The sequence below is a fragment of the Maylandia zebra genome, linkage group LG12 (genome assembly GCF_041146795.1).
Source record: "Maylandia zebra isolate NMK-2024a linkage group LG12, Mzebra_GT3a, whole genome shotgun sequence".
NCBI lineage: Eukaryota > Metazoa > Chordata > Actinopteri > Cichliformes > Cichlidae > Maylandia > Maylandia zebra.
In genome coordinates, this window is record NC_135178.1 from 13,798,875 (window position 1) to 13,823,233 (window position 24,359).

The 24,359-nt window shown below is 42.0% G+C and overlaps 1 protein-coding gene across 4 annotated transcripts in view; it reads right to left on the reverse strand.

Annotated features, from left to right (window-relative positions):
• Positions 1-604: 604 nt before the first annotated feature.
• The window catches only part of gapvd1 (GTPase activating protein and VPS9 domains 1), a 30,789-nt gene continuing 7,034 nt past the window's right edge, over positions 605-24,359 (reverse strand). Inside the window, exons 2-29 of one of the 4 annotated variants that reach the window (XM_024804378.2) lie at positions 21,102-21,320; positions 20,494-20,761; positions 19,811-20,383; positions 19,635-19,718; positions 19,390-19,524; positions 18,020-18,212; positions 17,392-17,472; positions 17,065-17,088; positions 14,418-14,575; positions 14,016-14,142; positions 13,607-13,732; positions 13,318-13,491; positions 10,752-10,889; positions 9,398-9,532; positions 8,652-8,771; positions 7,952-8,029; positions 6,838-7,184; positions 6,654-6,741; positions 5,162-5,230; positions 4,932-5,060; positions 4,701-4,827; positions 4,479-4,591; positions 3,701-3,860; positions 3,370-3,557; positions 2,912-3,125; positions 2,308-2,380; positions 1,998-2,195; positions 605-1,687 (exon numbers count right to left, since the gene is read on the reverse strand). In XM_024804378.2, coding sequence (XP_024660146.2) covers positions 1,547-1,687; positions 1,998-2,195; positions 2,308-2,380; positions 2,912-3,125; positions 3,370-3,557; positions 3,701-3,860; positions 4,479-4,591; positions 4,701-4,827; positions 4,932-5,060; positions 5,162-5,230; positions 6,654-6,741; positions 6,838-7,184; positions 7,952-8,029; positions 8,652-8,771; positions 9,398-9,532; positions 10,752-10,889; positions 13,318-13,491; positions 13,607-13,732; positions 14,016-14,142; positions 14,418-14,575; positions 17,065-17,088; positions 17,392-17,472; positions 18,020-18,212; positions 19,390-19,524; positions 19,635-19,718; positions 19,811-20,383; positions 20,494-20,761; positions 21,102-21,286 — 4,446 coding nt within the window. In that variant the 5' untranslated portion in view covers positions 21,287-21,320 and the 3' untranslated portion in view covers positions 605-1,546. The remainder of the gene's footprint in view (positions 1,688-1,997; positions 2,196-2,307; positions 2,381-2,911; positions 3,126-3,369; positions 3,558-3,700; positions 3,861-4,478; positions 4,592-4,700; positions 4,828-4,931; positions 5,061-5,161; positions 5,231-6,653; positions 6,742-6,837; positions 7,185-7,951; positions 8,030-8,651; positions 8,772-9,397; positions 9,533-10,751; positions 10,890-13,317; positions 13,492-13,606; positions 13,733-14,015; positions 14,143-14,417; positions 14,576-17,064; positions 17,089-17,391; positions 17,473-18,019; positions 18,213-19,389; positions 19,525-19,634; positions 19,719-19,810; positions 20,384-20,493; positions 20,762-21,101; positions 21,321-24,359) is intronic. The other 3 variants (XM_024804380.2, XM_024804379.2, XM_024804381.2) reach the window with 3 other exon arrangements.

Here is a 24,359-nt window from a genome sequence, read left to right on the forward strand (position 1 = left end):
GAACTAATGAGGAGGTAGAGAGCCAATATCCAATTGTTCACTAGTCTGCCCATGTGGACACATGTGGCATCTCAGGTATAAGATTAGAAACTAAAATGTCTTTGTTCACTAACAAAGGCTTGTCTTAATTAAGGGTGACGCGACCACAACAAGCATCACAGCAGGTCAATATCCAACTTTTCCTTCATTCCTTTCCCTGTTTGCAACCATTTCCAACTACTGCACACACAAAAAAAAAAAAAAAAAAGATCCAGTACTCTGGTGTCAACCAATGCAGGACAGTTACTGTGTACAGACAGATATCAGGCTCATTGGTTTCAACTTTGAGGTAGGATCTAGAATTCCGAAATGGGGATATCGTTAAAGGGACCGAGACGCAACAGTCGGTAATGTTATGATGCCAGCAGTGAGGGCTGGACAAAAATGTCTCAATGAGACATGGTTGGCCCGTTGGAGTAGTGTGTGTGTGTCTTGGTTTTTGTGTGCACGTATGCACTTAAGGGTGGGGATTGTTCTTATGTTGGGTTATATATTAGAGAAAAAAAAAGTAACTACCTGTACAGCGTGCCCCACATCAAAGGCACTATTTTCCTTTTTTTTAAAAAAAAAAAAAATGCCACCAAAGCTCTGTGCATGAGCTCACCCTGTCTTTGTTAATCACCCAGCATCCTCACCTAAGGGCTACTCACTGCTAAGGTGCCTTTCCGAACTCAAGCATTATTTTTTAGCAAGTCTACAGTAACATCGCTTGCCTCTGACATCTTGAATTGGCATGATATGCATTTTCATTGTTAAAAACTAGATTAACAAAGCATTAAACAGAATGACAGAAATAAATACATTTTATCTCATATAAATATGTGGGCCCTTACGTCCAAATCGATGCACATTGGGGTAAACAGTTCATGATATAAGCTGCCCTATTAGTTTTTTTGATACTGTAACCTTGGGAGTAGTACGGTTAATTGTGAACTGATCTCAGTGTTTATGAGTCACTAAATCCCACCGGTAACTATCATTCACTGTAAATTCCTGTGTCACAATGGGTTTAGTGAACATTATACTGTAATTTAATTGGAAGCCTTTCCCTTTCACCCCGGGGAGGGGAAAAAAAAAATTGATCACATCAAGGAAGTCTGGTCCCTTTATACAGGATAATGTTGATTTAATGTCATATTGTAATTATGTATATATAAAATGCCTAATACAGACCCCAAAAGGAAACCTGACTGAAAAGACAAGAAGATAAAAGGAAAAATTCAAATCAGGTTCAAAGTTAATATGTTACCAATTTTTCCCATAGGCCTTTTTTTTGTTTGTTTGTTTTTTTCCCCACTACGGCTCAAACCCTGGATTTGTTCACATACGTACAGTAATATATATTTTGTAATCTCTCAACGTCTCTGGCTATGTACAAGCTATACAAATACAGAGCAGGCTGAGGGCCAGGTTTTATAAGCTGTGCAGAGGGAGCAGTTGGTTGGGAAGTCTCCCAGTCTCCCGGCTCCTTCCCCCGCAGTCTGCCCATACAGGTGGCTGTTCTGCTTCACTTGCGATCGTCGATGGTCTTAATGAATTCCACCGCCGCGGTGAACTGCATCCACCAATAGCACTCCTCCCCACTCAGCCGGCTGGCGTAGAAATTATTGATGTACTGAACGGTGGACAGCAGGCAGGGCGGGTTTGCCTGGAGGGGAGGAGACGTGGGGATGGGCTCGCATTAGCCACTCAACGAAGCTCATGCAGCATCATATTTATTTATTTATTTATATATATATTTATTTTTTTTTTTTTTTTTTTTACATATTTACATATAAAAATATACACAGCTTAGCAGCGGCGTTATGGTGTTTTGCCACAGCATTCATTTTTATGAGAAGTTTTTATGATGGTGATTTTTTAATTTTAAAAGTCAACAAGTCATCTAAATTCTTACAATTAAAGTTGAAGAAATTACATTGTGGTAATAAAAAGGGAAGAATAAAGAACAGACTCACCCTAATAAGGACGAAGACGAGCACGGGAACAAAGTCGTCTGCTCCAGGGACAGAATCCTCGTTGGCCAGACTGAGGAGATTCATGATGGTGGAACACATCCGCAGTATACACTGGACTTTATCTCGTGGCGTCTTGTATGCATTGATGCTCTTAATCTCGGACTGTGCAGAAGGCCAGGGAGCTTCCTTCAGGTAAACCTACAACCAGGAAGTTTTTCAAAATCATCAGCTTTTAAAGTACCAGTATCTCTAAAGTATCTCCCTTCTTTGGTAACTGAGAATATGTTAAAAAACAGATATATATTTATACCTCTGGGATCTGAAGAGCTTTATGATTTGCTGTCACAACTTTTGAGAGTCGCTGGATATGTTCATGGAAAAGCCTGTGTGTGTGTGGAGGGGGGGGGGAGAGAGAGAGAAAGACACCTGGGTTTAAGACAACAGTGAGAGAACGCAATCTGTCCAACAATAACACACATCAACTTACTTTCACAGCAACAACTGTTTACAAAGTGCTTTGACAGATGAGCAAAAGCAGGATACTAATAAGGTAAATCGAAACAGAAAGCCAGACTTGAATTAAATGTAGTCACGTAATACAACGGAGTTGACCTACAAAACTTGCTTTCATGGATTCCACCAACATATATGAATGCAATCTGTTTATACATGCAATGTTCATACAAGTAAATGGGGGATATTTACTTAAATTTTGAAATTAGTCACAGGATCCTTACAGGGCATTTTTACACCGAGCCAAAAGCCCTTTAGTGAACTTGTATAAAGGCCAAGATATAAAAGTTCTGCTATCTCTAGAGTTTCAGTTTTAAATCCTCCTAACAGTTAAAAAAAAAAAAAAAAAAGAAATCCAATACTGCCTAGTGAAGCACTTTGCTTGGCAGTGTGCTACTCACTGGTCTCTGAGAATATCTCCATCCTGATTGGGGTAGAAGGCCAGTTTAAAGATGCGGTTCATAACACTGCGTTCGATAGCCATCTGGGCATCCTGCAGCTGGTCCTCGCTTGCATACTGCCAAATGGCATCACGGGCCATGGCGCCGTACAAGTAGCGCAGAAAATCCTCCACTGCTGCTGTCTTGTCGTCGGCTGCTGTGCACCCCTGGAACGCTGGAGAGAGAAAGTGATTTAAGCCTCGCATCTTCAATAAATGACATTAGTATCTGTAACCGTCGTGCTGCGCTCGAGTTTGTGGACAGACTGCAGGCACTTCAAATACTTGGAAAAAAATTAAAATATTCTACTAACAACAATGGTAAAGTATTTAGTAATGTCACACTAGCAGGAATCTCTAATGTGGAGGACTAAGCAAAGAAAGAATTCAGTTCAACTAAATGTGAAAACATTGAAATACCTTTAATGAAATCGAGCATCTTAGACTCCATATGCTCGAGGAGAAGTCGAACACAGACTGTGGTGAAGTAGCGGTTTGCCACCTCCTTGTCTCTTAGCACCCTCTGGAGGAGCCTCTCCAAATGGGCCTGAGAGGTCTGCAGGCCCTGACGACACCTGGTTAGATAGGCTATGTACGGTGCCCGCTTTCTATAGGAAACAAAGAGAAACACAGGCATTTTATCATTTTCACTGTAGCTCTGCGTTTCATTACATTTAAAAAAAAAAAAAAAAAAAAAAAAACTAATTAAAACACACAAATAAGGGTGACTTTCCAAACCCTCCAGATTTACCTGTAATCTTCTGCAATGGCAGCGAGCAGCTTCCTGCAGGTGCGCGCGTCAAAGCGGCTGACACACCGAGTGGTCTCCTGGATCTGGGCCATCAGGTTCTTATCCTGAAGGTTGATGGCTTCTGCTAACTGGATCTTCAAGAAGCAGACAATCTCGTTTTCTGAAAACAAGAGACAGCAGTGTGCATTGGACAACAGTGAGATATAATGTCAATGAAAGCCCCAAAGAACGAGTAACATTAAAGTTTATAAATGTATTAAACATTTGATATCAGGTTTTGGTAGAACATCCTTTCCTTGCATTTACTTAGTGACGTGTTAGAACACTTGCCTATTTTCGATTAAACTGAGATTATTTTATATGGCCACACGCGTATGACCATATTTCACTGAACTTTTCAACATCCCCCATATTTCAACCTTGCCCCAAACCTTCAGAAGGTGAAGTTGGCACAGATTTGGTGTCTTGCTTAAGGACAATCTGAGCAGGATGGATGGTTGCCAACATTAAGGGCATGTGCCTCGCTCCCAATGGAAGTGTGTGACAAAGATACCTACACTGTAGAAACTTTTGGTGCTGCTCTAAATTAGTACACTCTAATTTCTTGTTAAACAAGTTTTAAATGAATTCCACCTCATAATCCGTTTGTTTGTTTTTTTAAGTACTCAGTAGAAATATTCATACAAATCCAGCATGGCAGCATGTTCAGTTTAGTAAAATAAAAATCAAATGAAATGAAACCAGATAGATTAACTATTGGGTGTTCAAGCACCTTTACCTTCAGGATCCATGTGATCAGGCAGCCCATTTCGAGTAGTTGCAGGAGCCATGATAGGCAGAGCCACTGAGTCTGCAGAACACAAAGCCAACCTCAACTTCTTCTTTGCATCACTGTGGGGGGAAAAAAAAAATATCAATTGAGCCTTATCTATGAATCATCTGCATCAAGAAAATTTAAGTGTCAGTGTAAAAAGAGCTTGGCTATGTGCTGGATTATGACCTGAAAGAGAACTTTGTTTCGTGCTGTTGTGCCGTCTGGCTGGCTGAGTCTGGGAGATCATCTGCAGAAATGTTCTGCAAAGTGTCTTCTCTCTGAGCGTCATGCACATTGTCCTCAACACAAAGATCTGTTAAAGTAAAGAAAGCATAAATATATATTAATGTATTATGTCTCCTGCAGGTCTACCTCTCGTGCATGCATGGTGTTTTGATTTTTTTTCTCTGCTCTGACCTCCTGCACCATCATAGGAGGCTCCGGCTGTGGCTCCATCACTCGGGCTGGTCCTTTTAATGTTCCTGTATTTGTCCAGGATGTCCTCAGCTGCCTGGGCTTGAGTGCTCGATCTGAGCAACGGGTCATCTGTGAGGGTGAAAGAGGAAAAAAGAAGCTTGAATTCAAATTAAACTCACAGTGGTGGATCTCTGCTTAGCAATCAAGACTGAAAACAAACCATGACTGACCTTGCGGGATATTGTGGACAACTTCATCTTTCTCTTGTTTGTCCCTTTTCCTAAATGCTGCAATTGGAGCTGTGGGGCAGAAACGTGTGATTAACTAAAACAGAGTGGCAATCCATTCACCTGGTCACAAATCGCCTGTTGACAGCCACTTTTGTTAAGTCTTTGGTGTTTTTGTATGGGAGATGAAAAATCTTAGTGTGTAATGCATGGCATCTACAAAGTATTAGACCAGTGAATGCTTTTAAAAAGAAAAAGCAAACATTTTGATGGTAATTCGACCTTTGGCTTAAAGCAGAATATCCCAAAGACATACTGTAACTAATTATAAAAGAGGTAGTGTATATGGATGTGCATAACCCTACTGACGCTTATTCTATTGACATAAAGGCACCAACACAGCAGAGTTACAGATGCTAAAATTTGATGACACACACACAGGAGAACTTGGGTGAAATATCTACATTCATATTCTGTTTTCGCCAGGGAGTAAAAAATGAGTGAATGAATGAATAAAAAAAAAAAAAAACATAGCGAAACACAGAAAATCGGGTGTCGATGAGAAACGCGACTGTGGGAACTCAGGCTACACCGTGTCACATCACAGCTCTACAGTTCTAAGGCAGCACAAAGCAGCAAGGCACGCAGCCGCTGGCTCCAGCAGTAAAGCTAGCTCGATGATGACAGCATGGAAGCGTTACCTGGGACTTCACTCTCAGCCGTCCAATACAGCACTGTGAGGAACACAACAGACAGGGTTGGCCTTTCAAGCACAGGCTGCTGCTCTGCGGGACAACTGAATCACCATGCAGAGCAGCAGGACAAACACAATGGCGTTTACAGAGGTGGCGGTTTAGACGTCAAAGCCCTTGACTTTTTCCAGTCCTGCATTTTATGAATATCAATCCAATGTTTACTTTAGAAGTACCATTATCTTAAAGAGTAATAAGCACTAATTCTGTGAAGGCACAGCTCATTATTTCCCAGACAGATGTATGAGAGATGGTTGTTGAGTAGAACTCCAACAAGAGATGTGTCATCTATCAGCGCTGATGACAGAGAGGTCTATCTAATGACCATTAGCCGCTGGCTGACAGCACTGCTGGGAGGGCTACAGCCATACAATCTACACAGCTAAAGCTCCTCTGATGACTGATTAGCTTTGAAAAGTCTATATAAATCTGCAGCTAGTGAGACCTGAGAGAAAAAGGACTGGACACGTCTCTAGAGCAACTTCAAACAACAAGAAACATCATTTTCCAACTGGAACATCAGCAATGGAGTGGACAACATGGATCATCAGTCTCTTTCTCACTTTATAAATTGCTTTTTGCTCTGCTCTTTAAAGTGTGATATTTCCTGTCCGTTGTGATTAAGAGAATGTTTTCTTCCCCCCCCCCAACCACAAAACATATAAAAGGCACACTGCAATCACACTGATCACAAGTTCATTTCTCGGCACAGGGAAAGACTTGCAAGTAACCCGTTTCCTTACCTTTGGGAATGGCTGGCACAAAACGTTTCTTCCACCACGGCCTGTTGCGATCAGATTTCTCATCGTCGCTGTCTTTTCTGTCCTCAACCTTTAAATGTAAATTAGCACATTATAATCAAACATTAGCAGGTGGTTTATTGAAAGCCGACTATGAAAGCAGCCCAACTACACAACAGCTCGTTACCTCTCCTTTCAGGGAGTCCTTGCTGGGGGATGAGGATGGACCCAAGGCGAAAGCCCCAGCAGGGTCGCGCTCTTCGACTGCTACCCGCCGGTTAAGGCCGGGGTCACTCGTGGGCCGGCGACCTGGGCACACGATGTCAGAGCTGCGGCTGCGGACCAGCCTGTCAGGGAACGAGTGGCGCTGCTTGGTGTGTTCCAGCTCGGACTGGGCCAAGCAGTGGGGTGTGAAAAGAGAGTGGCGAGTCTCCTGCCCCAGGGCACTGGCTTCAGGGATGGGAGGATCGGGAGGGGGGTGAGGGGGCCTGGCATAGTGCACTTTTGGCCTCACTATTGTTCCCGTGGAGGAGCCTGAGGTAATAAGGCAAGGGAGAAAAAAAAAAAAAAGCACTGAGAAAATATTCAAGAAGCCCTAGTTTTGATTATATTTTCTTTGAGCTTTAAGTTACCCACTTAACAGCTTACTGCACTCTTTTCTTTCCCTCCAAGTGCATTTGTGGATCTTTATTTATAGCCCTAAATATACTAATAAAACTCAAATCAATTTATGAGGGCAAAAATTGCTGCTCTGTACCATAAAAGCTCACCTGCTTCTAAAGAGCAGTCCCTAAACATAACATTCACGAGAAACAAAAATGTGGGGGGACTGCTAAAGAGAGATGTAGGTGGGAGATGAGCCCTAGGTGTAGGCCACCTGTTCCAAGGGTAGACGCTCTCCTGAAAAGCTTCCAATGGCAGCCTCGTGCCATGAGCACAGTGGGACAAGGGGACAGTGCCAAAGAGCCTGGGGTGAGGTCTCTCAACCTGTCATCCCTTCACCTTGCCCCACAGACACACACACGCACACACACACACTTCTCTCAAACATTTTCACCTGCACTACAAACAAAATGCACAGAAGCCAGAACAAAGACTGCTGAGAATAATTTGAGATTCTAAATGATGCCAATGAAGAGATATTTCACTTGCACTTACAGTAATATGTCCAGTAATTGGGGGTTGGAGTAAATTTTGCACAGCTCAAGCTGTTCTGCGATTCCATGACATTATGGCAGGGATTTAATGATACTCATTTTTAGCTCTCATTGGCTGTAGAGCATTCTGGGAGTGCAAATTACCTTCGGCGGTGGAAAGGGGATCAAACATGGCCAGCAAGGAATCAACCTGTGATGGTGGAGATGTCAGATGGTGTGCTCCTGAAAAGAAAAAAAACAACAAAGATATAGAAGACTATTCATTACAGAGCCGCTGAAATTACAATGCACACCAATATTCATTTTTTAAATAGGCCAATTTAATCTCAAGTGGGCCAGCCCAGTACGTCCAATGCCTCCATATTTCAAAAAAGTAAGTGAAATTGGAGCAATATGTCAGCAGTCTACTGCCATCTTACTTCAGTGTGGTATGGCAGGCTACAGGCCGTGACCCAGCCTCTGGCTCGGATGGAATTGTTAGTTTTATCTCCACTCAACATATCCTAAATGACCTGCAACAAAATGTTCCTGATGTGATAAGGTGAAAATATTAGGGCGCTCCTCTCTGCACTTTCACATGTTGCAAAGCTACAGAGCGGGTTGTATTGGTTGGGCCAGTATATTATGAAGTGCTGGTTTATTCTGTACCGTGGTCTCCAAAGTCGGCCCCCCAGCAAAGAGCATGCAACCCTTCGATATAACCTCAAGTCATATTTATGGTTTTAGGGAGCAAAACTGTGATTTACTTTGGTGACAGCTGTAAAAGTGACAGGGATAGATGGTGACCAGACAGACTCTAGACTGATGGTTTGGCCATCCTAGTGGGGATGTGACACACTCCTACCGTGGCCTGACTCCTCCCCATCTGGACTGGTCACAGAGTCCTTCCCTCCAAAGTCCGAGCTGCACTCTGACCTCAGATCCTCAATCTTGTTGGGGATATCTTCTGACGTTGCACTGATACCTGTGGCACCCCCCACACAAAACAGGTGTTTTGACATTCAGGACAAAAACAACTCAATATCACCTATGAAACAAGGTTTTGGGCAAAACTGCAAGTGCAATGGTTCTAAAACAAAAGAGGATATTTTTCTCTTTAGACTATGCTGTATGGTCTCTCTCAGCCGGGAACCCACTGGGACCTCTAAATTGGTAGCGTAAGCTCCCCGTGGGTTATGGGAAAGACACAGATAAGAGTGATCATCAGACGCATACTATCCATCGGCTGGATCCCGTGGGACGTTTTCCTGTGAGCTGAACCAGGAACGTCACCACTGGCTTCTTAATCTAGGATACTACTTCATGCACGTCAACATAACACGTGCACCTGAGCCCATGGACAAGGCAATGAACATTAACCTCTGCGTCATACAGAAAAATTCACTTGGACCCCACTATGCTGGTAAGGACCCTCCTAACAACATGACCACTCTTTCCACACCAGCAAGGAGAGTGTGAATGGTTTTATCTAACCTGAATTTAGCAACGACATTCCAGTAGAGAAACATAACAAAATGAGGCAAAAACAGAATGAGATCTTTCATAGTAAACAGAAGCCAATAAAGTAGATTTAAGACAAGGTGTTTATACCTGAGACGACACTGAGGCCCGGTGTGCTGGGTCTCGAGCTGACTTCTCTGACCTCTGTGTCATCTGAGGTGCTGCCGACCCCAGAGCAGCTCTCCAGCTCCTGCAGACGCTCCTCCTGCTTCAGGTCTGCGGCTTCTGCACATGAAAAAACAGGGGAAAAAATCTCTCTTATGAAAATGGCCACAAGAATCTGAACTTACTCAAGGAAGATTGCTGTGATGATAGTATTTTGCACTACCTTCTTTTGTACACATGGAAAAAGAAAACAACAACAAAAAAAAAACAAATAAAGCATACATGATCATGTCTTATAACTGCCAATCCAAACAATAAAGCTAGTATAGCCAATTCTGTGGCTACCCAACGGAGCAGTTGGGTCGAACCCTGAGGCTCCACACTACTAGCGGTACTCATTTGCATGCTCGTTAGTAATAATGTGTTGTTGAAGTGCTCTTCGGAGTGTAGTTTTCTGCTGCCTAGCCATGAAACAAGCGCTCTACTTGAAGCACGCCTCCGATCACGCCATTACAGAGAACAACAGGGGCGGCAAACGTAACCAAAAAAAAAAAAAAAAAAAAAAAGCAATCAAGGCACTCATGCATGTCATTTCTGCACAGCACATATTGAAATGGTGTACTACTTCAATTAACATAAGGCCCAAGCTTTTTGAAGAAACACTGTTAATAAAGCTCTCGACTGATTTTCACAAAACGCTGGTTTTCAATAGAGGGACTCAAGCATGTAATCTCCCATTAACAAAAGGTTTGGTCTAAATGTTCAATTTGCAAGAACGGACTAAATATAATCTGCAACTCGTAATAATGCATTTGCCTTGCAAAGACACCGTAACAATGTTAATGATGCTTTGACTGATTAGTGACACACAAACACACAACAAAAATGCACAAACCAGTTTCAGAGCAGTATCGTGCAAGTCGGAGCCAGATAAAGAACTGACACCATGTAAGCTGACTGAGGACAGCTGCTGTCCTTGCGCTTCCCTCCCCACTGCTCAACCACAGGTGCAAACACACCTGGTGGTCCCTCTAAGGAAACCCTAAGCTGCCTTTTACTGGCACTGGCAGATCTGCCCTGAAAGACAAGCAAGTGCATACAAATATGATGACAGATGCACGTGCACATTTTTTGGTATGAATGCAGTGCAACCACACCTGGTGTCCCTTCCCCCCACCCTTCCTTACTATATGGAAGAAACATAAATATACTGCATGCATAAATAAGCACACATGTGAATGCAAACGCACACCTGAGACCTATAAGACAATACCCAATGAGGATGAGTGTGAAAACAAAAGGACACTGGAACAGCAGAATAAACCCTGGCTTCCCCCACCTGAGTCACTAGGCAGGACCTCTACACTCCAGGCCTCGCTTGTGGTCTCTGAGATGGTGGAACCATAGGGGTCCAGCAGAACTGAACCCGTGCCAGGAAGACACAGCAAGCTGCCGAGCATATTTTCCGCAGCTGCCCCTGAGAACAGAGAAAGAGAAAAAGACAAAGAGTTAACCCCTTCGGGAGTGGGAAAGTGTATTTGGCATGATGAATGACTTACTTGTCAGTGCTATTAAGTCGACGAGTTCATGAAATAATTGTATCTATATTCACTCCATGACAGTTCGTTATGGAGAGAAATTTGCCTCAAAAGGGTTGCAGAGGATATGATCGATATGATACAATATGATCCACAAGCATATACTGAGATTTGCAAATGTGTGCAGTGATTTGTGTGTAACTTAAAGCCCAGATGTCCCAGTTTTACACTGGAACTGAACGCAGCTTACATTTGTGGAATTGTGCGAAAATGGTCGCGTTAAATTTGTCTCAAAACCCCAAGTCGGCATGCGATGTGACGTGATCTGTGCGTACGAGGCAATTCGTCCACATGTATTAAAGGTTATGTGAGCGAGCGAGAGAGAAGTTGTGTGTAGTTTTAGACATGTGTACGCACAAAAATGCTTATAAAGGTAAAATTATCAGATTCGTGAACGGAACTTAATAAATTGTGTGGAAATGATCAGTATGTATTCAGATCGCTTTATCCTTGTGGATCATATCGTATGCATCTGCAGCGCTTTTGAGGCAAATTTCTCTCCGTCGTTAATGTACTGATTTGGTGTGTAAACATTCAATGAAAATAAATAAACAAATCTTCAGGTCTGACTTTCAAACAACAGCAAAAAGGCCAGAGATAAGCAAAAATACTAGATAAACCACTCACTCGCAGAAGGGGGTTCAGAAGCAGTGAGCTTTGCACACAGAGAGGTCACATGCATTCCATGCTGGGACCCACAGGCACCTGCACCACTCTGCCAAAGGTCAGGGGTTAATAGTAATATCTCACCCAGCCCTGGCCTCTGGGGCCATGACTTTGAGCAGTTGATTAAGCCTAGCATTATTCACAACCAAATTACTGCTTTGTCTACACTCCTGCAAACTCCTCAGCACAGCTTCCCCCTCCATCTCCGCTTGAGAAGCCGTGGCTTAACAAGGCGGAAGAATGCAGAGGCGAGGGAAAAGAGCTAGCAGGTGTGAGTGGGAGTGGGCGTCCAAGGCTCATGACCAGAAAGTCAACCTGTGGTAGCTGTGCCCCTGGTACGAAATGCTTCCACTTCGTGGCACACGCGTGGCATGAGCTTACATGCGTGCCAGCACCCAGGCAACAGTGTGTGCTGCTGTTGGCGGGGGCAGGGCTCTCATTGGCAGTGGGAGAGCTCTACCCCGCTGTCCGTGTTTACAGTCTTCAAGGTAGGGGCGCAGAGTACTTGTCTTTCAGGTGGATGATTAAATGAGTGGCACAACAAGAAGTGAAACAATTAGAATTTCTGCCTCATTATCATGGTAATCTTATCAGTGGGATAATGAGGTATTAATGGATATTTAATGTGCATCTCATAACCCAATCCCTTGGAGAAAACACATAAGGAAATCGCTGTAAATTCACTTAATGATGGAAAAGTCCCCCAACGCCATATTCCGAAGAATGAAAAATGGTGGATGCAAATGAGAAGGAACCAAGGTCAATAAGACTGCAGGGACTGAGTGAATGTCAGAGACAGAGAGAAAGAGAGCGAGAGAAATGGGCAGGGGAAGGATGTGAACAGAAAAGACCGAGAGAAAGAAGACAGGAAGATGAGGGGCTGAATAGGAAGAAGACTCAAATATTATCTCCACAGCTGGTTTAAAATTACATTAACCTGATTTTTTTTTCCCAACCCATCTTTCTCTGTCACACTTTTGGCTCAACAAAGTGCAGAAACTGAATCATCCTACGTATTAGCATACTATAATAACACATGTACTTATCAACCACTGTTTTTGTATTAACTTCATCTTCATTTATTTTTTACTTCCTTCTCCCTGCCAGGCAAAGAATTAAAGGATAACAGCACAATCAATAAAATCCATGAGTTGGTTGCAGTACAGTGAAAGAATATCATGCTCTATATCAATATCCTATATTTTAATATAGATTCAGGATAAAGGATTATCAACACCAACTATTATTTAGCCGTTTCCATAAATCTGTAAATCTGAAACACAAAAAGATCAAATTCCTTTCCTTTAGTTTAAAAACAGTTCTCACTGGGGACCTATATTTCCACCCTTCAGTATATTTGACTAACAAAATAATTATTTATGGCTCTTACAGACTAAAATGAGCAATATCTTTGCAGAAACTGAACTGACTAAAAGATTTTTTCTATTTGATGCTATTTCACCCAAACCCACAAAGTAATGACATGTCCCTGAATCAACTTCGTAAACAAAGTCCCTGTGGTAAGCAATTCATGACTGGTTCTGATAAAATATGCAGTGATCGCATGGGATCTGTACGCCCGTTCATTTGCCTACTGATCAATGAATGTCTACAAATACGCGACCCAAATCGTCGACCCACCTGCTATTTCTTGTAGCCGATCTTCGTCCATATTGGGGTCAAAGTCACTGCCGAGCACGTCGGTGCTCCAGGTTTCGCTGACCGTCTCGGAGATGTCCCGGTCATCTGTCAGACCCATCATGTCTCTGATTTCAAATTTGCGTAGTTTGTCATCGAGGTTGTCCTGTGTCGTGGCTGAAATAAAGATAAGGTGCTGTCAGACGCTTTGTCTGTTTATAGAGGACTGCTGTATCTAAAATCCTCTAAACCTCTACAACTAAACTATACATTCAGAAACACACATGCATACCCTGTTCATGCTCCAAAAGCTGCAGGGCCTCTACCCCGTTGCTCCCTGACGGGCCAGCTCCCAGCTCAGAAACAGACTCTCCCTCCAGGTCCAGAGATGACACAGAATTAGAACGATTTGAAGGGCCTAAAGTTAAGAATAAATACATACATTTTAGAAAGTGAAGACATGCAAGGTCAACAGGTCACTCAGTCAGCAGTTCAGTAAACTAAAGTACAGCATATTTTAGCCCAGACCACTTATGTTGTTTTGCTACAGTATACATTTTTTTAACCTGGGGAAAAGTGCTTTTCTCCAAATCTAAACATGAAACTCTCATGAAAATCTCTTTCAGAAATCCTTCATATTTTAAAATTTAGAAGGAAAACATAGCTACAACATATGTCACGTCATGGCATTCCAGACTGACCCTCTGAGATTCCTTCCAAGTTGTCACTGCACAGAGAGAAGCGCAATGTTTTGTCTGGTTTTCCATGCAGCTTAGTGTCATCAGCATGGCCATCCACCTGGGCCCCATCAGCCATCTGATTCAAAACCTAGAGGGTAGCATATGCAACAATATTACTTAAGATCAGCTGTAAACTTGGGCTAATACTGCTCTTTTTTCCTAGAGGTATTCTGAGTAAAAGCAGAAGGTCATATTTAGATAAGGGAGTTTGTTTTCTGTGAGATCTGTGGTATCTTGCGTAACACTGCAAGAACACAAAAGTAACAGGAAACTGGAAGAAACATTCTCTAGGTAACCATACTTCCCTTTACTGACAGGAAAAAAAATATATTCAACTGAATTTATTGCATCAAGTCACATTACCTCATTCTCTGACATCATCCCAGGGACAGTCTGAGGACCAGTTCCCAATGAAATTACCAGCACCTCCTCTGGTACCAGCTCCTGTAGGGACTCTTGGGAGCTGGCCTCTGCCTCCCCCTCCTGGGCTATGTTGGAACGGCTCCGGCTTCGAGCAGATGCTGGTTGGTGGGTTGAAGGAAACAGGAAAGGGAACTGTGTTATTTTTACCTTTTTTTCCCCTTTTATAGTCACAAATAAGGAATCTGTTTTTAAACAAAAACAACATCAACCAAAGAGCATGTGTGAAAATGAACAGCAGCAGGCAGGAGCTGGAAAGCAGACTCAGAGTTCTATGTAAGCTGAGCTCAGCGTCATAGTCATCTGCAGGTAGCTACACACCCATGTGACATATAAGATTAGTTTATCTCACGTGTGACAGTAATTTGCTACAAAAAACAAGGTTAGTGCTGATTATGTATGAAGTTATCCTTTACAAATCAGAAATATTACTTTAATATATTCAGCAGTTTACTGATTAAGATGTTAAGATACGGACAGATGTGAGTTTTATATGAAGGCTTAGCTCATCATGCCACTCCAAAAAATAAAAATAAAAAATACTGTGGTACTGTTTAATTATGTCGACAGCTCTACTGCTAAGAGAGTGTGGCACAAACTTGTTACACAACAATCTTATTCAGACATGTCGAAGAAAAACATTTCAAGAACTTCCTGAGAGTGTATCTTTTGCTGATGGCTCACATGTTAATAAATGGTGTGTCCAATTATGTGCAAGGGTGTAAATAAATTAAGGAGGTCGTATCTGCCGATAGTGCAAGTTAAAGAATTGCACCATTGAGCCCATAATTTGCTGTTTCACATTACTTTAGAGTTGAAAGCTATTTTATATTTGTACCATTTCTCATTCTGCCACAGGTTCATAACAGAGTGGCGGCAGTATTTTGTAATTAATGTGGCATCGTTCACGTCCCGTTGTTGATCCATGACTTTAGTTCATAGACTCTGTGGCTATTTTTATGTCTTACTATAGTTCAAAATTTTGGTAAGAAGGATGAAGAAAGCCATGCTTTGTGATGTGGCTAACTTGAAACTGGCATGTCGAGATCACATAAGCATGCAGTGTTTCTCGGTGTTATCGTTCATCGTTCTTAAAAGCTTCAGCCTCCAAGACAGGTCTTTGCAAACTGATGGTTGAAGTCATGATGGTTATGTAAATCTTTTATATGCAGATACCGACATTCATTCTCATCAGCATGACTTTGAGAGTCATGAAGATCTGGTTTTTATGGTCTCTACAAGTACAGCAGAGTCTACAACCTGCCTCAAAGGCCACGTTTCACAAGCTGGTATAATAGGTTCGCCGCCGCCTTTTTGTTTATTCAATTAGAGCTACTCTGCTCACACACATCCACCCAAGTTGTTAGACTCATATTGTCCAGTTGGAAAAAATCGTCCAACCATCAGCTTATTAACATGCAACAATCTCCAAAACTAACAAACTCACTGTTTTAATTTAAAATTACCAACACTGAAACACAGTGCACTATGTATATTCAAATACCAAATTACCTGCTTTTCACGGTTTAAAAATAGCAGGCCGAATGCACTGTAGCACAGAGTAGCACTTGATATACACACGTAAAAAGAAAACGAAGGGTCTAACATATTTTACCTGCTTTTTAGTTTTTAGTAACTATAACGTCATGCATATATTCTTTAGTTCATGCACTGGAAACGAGCACAGGCCTTAAAATAGATTTAAGATTCTACAGTAACTATTGACACCTGATATTCCATCTCAATGGAATTTTCCAAACAACATTACACACAAATGAAAGATATTAGGCCATATGGCATTCACCCTGGATTGCATTTGTCTTTGCAAAACAAGTGTTTTTATCAATAATTCTCCCATAAAAGCAAAATCAAATTGAAACAGGAGAAACAAATGCTGGCAAAAGTTTCAAGGAGCCAATATAATCAAGCTAAGCCCGAATTAATACAATTAATTTCACCTGTGTGAGAAACCAACTATGGCATCAAAGTATGAGATTATAAGAAGACATTGTAATTAAGGGTGTGCGTGACTAGATAGCTAATCATTACTATTATCATGAGTCAGTACCAGACATACTAGTCGTTTAATTGTTAACAGTTCAACTGATGCTCAATACATTGTGGCCTAAATGTTATGCAGCCATCTTCCACCAGGGGAAGCTGCAATCCTGACATCGTCATAGAGGTTCTCACCACCCGGATAAGAGGAAGAAAATAAATAGATGATTTATTCTTGGTATTTTAGATTTTAACCTTTTTTCAGATGGTTGTCACAAATTATAGAATAATGCATGATAATACGTGATGTGAGGTACCACACTTGAGTCATTGTTGAAGAATGTGATTAAACTCAAATGTCTTTCTTAGACACTTTTTGGCACTGTCCATTAAACGGTCTTCAAATTTAACTTGATATCTGAGTGTTTCTAAGTTATACTGGTTGGTTAGCCTAATTTTATTTGTTATTAAGCCGACTATGAAATTCGTCACCATGACCATCCTTAACTGTAATAGTTTCTTCTTTAGCTTAGTCCAGCTGAGGTATAAACCAGAAGGGAAAAAGGTGAAAGATAGATTTTCCCCACTCTACCTGGTAATGAATAGCCATATTCCGCTGATTAAGGAAGCAAAGAAACAGGGGGGGAAGAAAACAAAAATAAAAAACGTATAAAACAAAATGAGTGGAATAACATCTTAGCTCTAATAATCAGCCAAAGCACTGTGAAGGGCAAAGCAGGCATGTTGAGAGCACAACGACAACAGCAGTGCTAGGTAACAAGTTGTGCGGCAGCGTGGTTTCTGTGCAGCTTGGAGCGTGAACCAACGTCTTATGAGTGTCATCTAACATAAAGCTGAGAGAAGCCACAGATATGAGGGTTAGGTTCTCGTCCACTAACACGACTGACAGGCTACCCACCAAAAGGGGTTACTAATGGAATGTGTGCAGACAGGGTGGTGGTTGTGGGGTCCCAGGATGTTATAGCAGCTAAGTGTTGTCCTGGTCATTCATTGGCAGCACAGGAGGAAAGGAAAAGGACAAGGTAGGGAGTTGGAGACAGAATACAAAGTATCTGAGAATTCAAAGTAGTCCAAGTAGTCAAGATTGAGTAAATAAATGCACAAGTGATTCATTTCTAATTAAGGCGAGTTGCTACAGAATCATTTGTCTTGAAAATGGTAATGAAGGTAATCTATGCATCTTTTCCATCCATTCCAATTAAAATTAGTTCATTTATATTTGGTAATTTAATTGGTTGTCATTTCTCTAATAGAGCCTCAATCCAGGCCATACTAATTATCTTTATAACAAGCTAAGAAGTAGCTCATTAGCTTCTCATAAAATACAGGCTTTCACTAGCTATCACCGTTCAATTCTAATTGTTTACTTTGCCCCTCATTAGACAAACTCTAGACTTATATCTTCTAGTCCTTGTATCAAATTGTGATGTTTTATCAAGCCAAAAGTTTTTTAAGATCATGTACACCAGTGCATACAGTCTTAATAACCAGAGTCACAGAAGGACAGGTGCTGTGGAGAAAGCTACCTATAGGAAGTCTGTTCTTCTTGTTGGCAGGAGTAGTAGCTGGAGAGAGCTGAGGGGTGTTGGATGGAGTGAGCTCCAGGCTGTTGCTCTTAACAGTCCGAGACTGAGGCACATTGGCCAGCAGGGTCTCCAATGCCATGTGCTCCTCCTCTCTAAGGTGGTCCCCTGCCATCAAGCCTCGAACAAACTCCACCTAGAGTTGCAAGGAAAACAGTCTCGAGTTACCAGGACTTCTTTATAGGTAATATGTAAGACATGGTTTGATCCTTAGCCACAATTACAGGCCATGGAAAAGGACTACACCGTTTTCATGTGTTCGTGGAACGTACTGAGTAATAACTGGAAGTGCAGACTGGAATACGTTACTTAAATTCTGCACTAATGACTTCTTCAGAAGCTACTTTGAGCCAGCTGTCCCAATTAAACAGACAAAATTAGAAGTGCAGAGAGGTGCCCCTCAGTATATATTTAAGTACAGGCATATAAAATCTGATTTTGGACTAAGAATGCACTTCTCCAGATAAGGTTTTTCATAAGACATTCAAGGAAGCAATGATGCACAAAGTTGGAAAAGCCCACAAAAGCATGTTAAGAGCTTCATTAACTCACAGAAAGACAAATTATCTAATAAACAGAGAAACTTAAAAACTGGCACTAAGCTTCTTGATACCACTAAAGCTTGATTTAGATTTTTGCAGGGAAATTTACTTTAGAATTTAACAGTTACTAATATAAGCTACTCCGTTTCCAGCTTTGAGTAATTGCTCAGCTTTGCTCAAAGAACCAATGTTTGTGTATGAATAGTTTAGATAGATTGTATTTATTTATAAGCCTCCGATCAAGATCAGAGCACATTATATCTATCAAAAATGAAGTCCTCACAGTCCTTAGAACCTGAAGTGTAAGCAGGAAGTAGAATGTAGCATTTTCCAAGATCATCCGATTGATCTTAAAGGCGAATTTGGATTTGTCAAAGTTCTTTGGAAACCTAAACTGGTTCCCAGTGTGGAGTTACACACGGCTTCAGTTCATCTACAAAGTTATTTTTGCAGTGATTGGAGTAAATGACCGCACCTAGCTTTCATACTAAAAGGAATTTGATCTGTTTTATGATCTTGAATAAAAATCCATGTATTAATGCATATCCCATCAAGTCAGACAGAGCTATATGTAGGATACTTAGAACAATTTCTCTAATACATTAATTAGAGCCATCTCATCCTGCTATTGGCTTTCAAGTACCTTCGAGTGGCTCAATAGAGTAGCTAAATTTTCGAAATTTGATAACATACCAACGATTAACCTGCAAGTACTTTGTTTTTGTCAAAACACATAACAGGGACATATACTGTAACTGTAAAACAGCCTACCAGAGAAAGCAGCTGATTATGAGTAACATAGACTGCAGTCCTACTGAGGCCTTCTAGAAGATTCATTGAGGACATGGGTGGGGTTTCAACTGCTCTTCCGCCAATCACCACATCCAGAAAAGCAGCAACACAACTCTGCCAAACAGAGACCCAGAAAACACATCTTAGTACATAAGGCCCCTCATTTTTTAACCCCAAAAACCCAAACAAAAAACACATTACTCTGTTTACAGAAACAGACCTACCTTATCAAACTTGGACAAACTGCTTTTCCGCCTTGGGTCTGCATCATCGTCGGCCATTGCCAACTGCTGCAAAAGTTGCCCCACCTGTATGGCAAAACAAAAACATTGTAAACCCATCCACAACAGAATGGCCGTGTATATGACATTACAAAGAGAAAACGTGCTGCGCCACTTGCCTGCATTAAATTGAAGCGAGCCACTTCATTGATCGGTGCGTCTGAGATAATGCCATACTGCTCTGGGTTAACTATAGCTGGACAAATGAAGCAGGTCAGCAGCAGATCTGTACACATGGTGCGCACCTCTCCCACCTCAAGACGCTCTACGCATGACAAAGTCTTGTACATCTGGGACACGATCCAGCGCAGGCTGTGAGGAAAGCAGTAGGTGTTCTGCTTCAAGTAACCGATAAACTTGTTGACCAGAGCGACCAGCTTGGCTTCGTTCGCTTCGACAGCTGCCTGCACCCTCTGCTTGTAGCCCTCAGAGCCTTTCTCTCCGTAGCGCTCTTGCTGGGCCGGAGTGAGGCGCTCCGTCACTTTGGCTGGGTCGGTTTCCAGGTGGTCCTCATCTTCAACCAGAAGCTGCATAATAGGTTCGTGTAGGGTGGCAGTGAGGAAGAGCTTGGCGGAATAAAGGCCCTCGGAGAAGAGCTTGAACAGTATGCTGAAGGCACAGGTTCCCCGTCGGAGTAAACGACGAGGGTTGTCACTCTCCTTCAGCTCAAACTCTATCAAGTACCGCAACACCTGGTAGTTGGAAAGAAAGATGGATGAACCAGACGAAAACCTCTTAGCTCACTGAAAACCTATGAAACTGTTACTAATGTGTAACAGCAGAAGCAGGTGGGATCACTGACCTGTAGTAAGTAGCTCTCATCCTCCTGCATGATACAGTTGCCATAAAGTGAGGTGAAGACTGTATATATGGCACCTTGAGTGTGCTCCTGGATCAGCCTCTCTCCTGCCACCAAGCAGGACGCAACCAGCCGGGGATTATCCCTCAACCTGGCCAAGAACTCTCCATAGATTGTTTCATGAAAGCCCAGAGTCTTGTAGCCATCAATAAACTGTGTATCTTCCAACATTTTGGCATGTTGGCAGCATTCAGCCGGAGAGGCCTCAGCACTGTGGAACAGAGTTGTGTCATTACCACATTTTATAGAATTCCTTCCACCAACAGCAGTTTTAATCTTTCCATTTTTTCCTCCCTAAAAAGACCAAACTCAACTAAAAGTTTAGAATTGCACTAAAATGTTTGCATCTAGCTCCGTTTTACTTACCAATCTGGCTAAAATGTCTTTCTGCAAACCAAGTCAAATCTTGGAAATGCCCAACTTTCCTTAACTCTCCCCCAAATAAATTGTAATTTTTACATTGCTCTCTGCGTATAGGTTAAAAATACAAAATATTCGGGACTTTTCTCTTATTCGCCAACAATACAGTGAATCGTGACAGTAGATCTAACCTAGTGAGAATGAGACGATCGAGGTTGATGCGCTGCTGCTTTGCGATCCATGCAGCGCGGTACAGCCTCTCAGCTGTCTTCAGCACATCACTGTTGAGCCTCTGGATCAGCTGCTTCTCTGACGCCACATACAGCCGCTCCTGCTTCAGGTGGTGGGCCAGAGTGTGGATATCTGGCTTCACCATCTTCAACGGCTCACTCAGGCAGAGAGGCAAATGACTGGAGCATGAAAGAGACAAGATCCAATGGAAACAACGTAAATCGGTATAGTATGTAGAACTAAAACTAAATAGACATTTAAAAAAAAAAAAAAAAAAAAAAAAAACTTATCAACCGTGACATCAACAAGAGAAAGGTTTCTATCAGGGGAACTGCACCGATTTCACACACAGAAGTTTCTGATATTTCAGTCACAGTTGTGTCACAAGGGCACATTGGTAGGAGGAAGTGAGAACTCACCAGGCAGGGACAATAAAATGATGCTATTGGTTTTATTAAATACTGTTTGCCACACATGTTACATTTTATTCAGTTTCCTGTAAGTCTCAACTTTGTGAAAGTGAAGGATTAAATTCCTGGAAAAACTATAAAGTGCTGAAACTGAAAGGATTTACCTTTTCCTTTTTTTTAATGTTTGTTTTGTTTTTTTAAACAAACAAAATGGAGAAACTGTCTTTTAGTCACTTTTTGGGCAGTTATTGTAACGTTCTACCACAGGCAACCGTGCTGTTGAAGGGTCAAGTATATGTATGAAATGAAGTATATGTAGAGAGTAGTATTCTAATGGTTTGCAATTGTTCTATAGCAGATCATTTTCTCTCTAAAGAATTGGCTTAATATGGGGTATGATCAAAAAGTTCTGGGAATCGGCCCCCGAAAAGAAGAAAAACAACACTTTAAATTTGGCTGCCCTCCACTTTAGGATCCTCTTCTTGTATTGAGTATTGAGGTCCAAATTTCAATCCTCCTTGGCGGCCGCTTATCGGGGCCTGGAGCCTGGGGCTCGCTCGGGCCCCTTCGGGGGTGGGGTGCCCCCGGCCTCTCGGCCTGGGGCTCGGTCACTCAGGCACAGCTGGCTGCCGGCGGAGCTCATGGGCGCGTCACTGCAACTCCCCCTGGCTTCTGCTCCGCGGCTGCTGAGTGAACCCTCATCTGGGACTCTCCTCAGCTCTTACTGGAACAGTGGCGCGGCTGCCCCTCTGTTGGTCTTCCATGGTTTCTTGTGTTCTGGGGGCCTCTGGATGTCTGGAGTTTTGATCTCCTCCATACCTGCTTCACACCCTGGAGGACGGGGCTGTGGCCCCCCCCACACTCCCTAGCAGATCGTTACATGGAGAAACCTTTGGAATACAAGCGCGCTGATCCACACAGGTATGCACACGGGTGTTCACTGCTCGTAGACCCAAATTACACCTTTCTTGGCTGCTACTTCGAAGCACATCTGTCCTGCGTGCTGCACAACAACATTGAATATTTAGTATTTACTGCTGTTTACACTTAGCTAGATTAATGCGATGGTGTTGTGTTTAGTATGTTGCTTTGTTTTTTTTTTTGTCTTTTTTTGCTTGTTTTCTATTCTTCTCTCAACAGGTGATCCAGGAGATTTTTTTTTCTCCCCCCCTTTCTCACTGTCCCTCTCCCCTTCTGTTTTTCCTTTCCTTCCTCTTTCTTTCTCCCTTTCCTATCCCTCACTCATGTCTGTCCCGTCTGTAACATCTGAAAATAAAATATAATAAATAATAAAAACAAAGATCGACCAAATGGACCAATACGGCAATGCCACGATGATCCATTTGGCAAAGTAAATCCATTGGGTATCCTTGTTGGTCTTCAGACAACAATTCTGATGGCTAAAGAATCAAATGGGACAGGCGGAAGGAAAAAAAAAAAAAAAAAAAGAGTATTGAGGTCCAAATTTCAATGCACGGTGTGCCAGTACACAATGGCTATGACCAGAGACCCAGTTCACAACACCAGTGATGAACCTCCACTCAAATTTGGGTTATTTTGAAATAAGTTTATGTTTGACCTCTGTGTGTTTTCAGATCCTTGGTTAAATAATTGCAGAGTACACAGTACAGGTAGCCCTAACAGAACTTTCAACAGTCCTAAAAGTGGTCCAAAGATGCACAAGGGGTTGACCTTGAAGGAGAAAATTTTAACTCTGTTTCTTTTTTCCCCTCATGGGCAGATTCCCAGAAAATTAAGATCACACCACATACTACATTGTTCATGATGGTTACATCATACAAGGAAAATGATCATTTGCATTCAGTGTGTTTTGCAGACTGGCCCAGTGACAACTGCAAAAGCAGGCTTTGTCACAAGCTCTGGGACGCGCTACAGAGCAGAAAATGCAAATCATTCTTCCTTTGCCACTCATACACAGCCAAAACACATAATCCAAGCAGAATGCGTGAAATTTGAATGATTTCTTCCTTAATTCTATCCACAAAAGCCTCTTTGTGTGTGGTTGCAAACATTTAAAAAAACGATTAAAATAAGGAGTTTAGGCACTGGGAGGAGAAGAAGAATAAGACTAATGGAGAAAACTGCCTTAAAAGCAGGAACGACTGCAGGGCAGCGTCACTGCTCGGAAGATAACAGACAACTACAACATTAGAGCTGATACACCAAGCAAATCAAATTGGTTATGCAGACATAATGATTGGCTTTACATTGAATTCCCATGGCAAAGAACAAACAGCGATTCTTTTACTTCACTATTCATCATTTTTATGTTTACATTTTTCATTAAAAGCAGCATTATAACATTATGTGACTATATATAGTCAAATGGTAAAAATGGCTGATCAGAAACACCAAAGAAATGAATAAAGTAGTGGTGTCAGCGTCGTTAAAGTCATAACCGCATTAACGCGGCAAATCTCCGTTAGCGCGTTAACGTAGATCGCCCCGTGCGTGGGGCTGCACGGCAATAACGCATTAACGAGCTACCCGCTCTAATGCATTAACAAGCTACCCGCGCTAACGTGCAGCCCCACGCACAGGGCGATCCACGTTAACTCGCTAACGGAGATTTGCTGCGTTAATGCGGTTATGACGTCATTTTAATGAGATTAACACTGACAGCACTAGAATAAAGACATTTATTATTATTATTCTTTGCAAGCAACATATTTTGTGTATAAGAAGTAGTAATCAATTGTAAGCTCTATTATTATAACTGCTTGATGAACACTTATTTACAGACATGCATGCCATTAGATTCCAGTCACCCCAGCGCGTCACTGTACT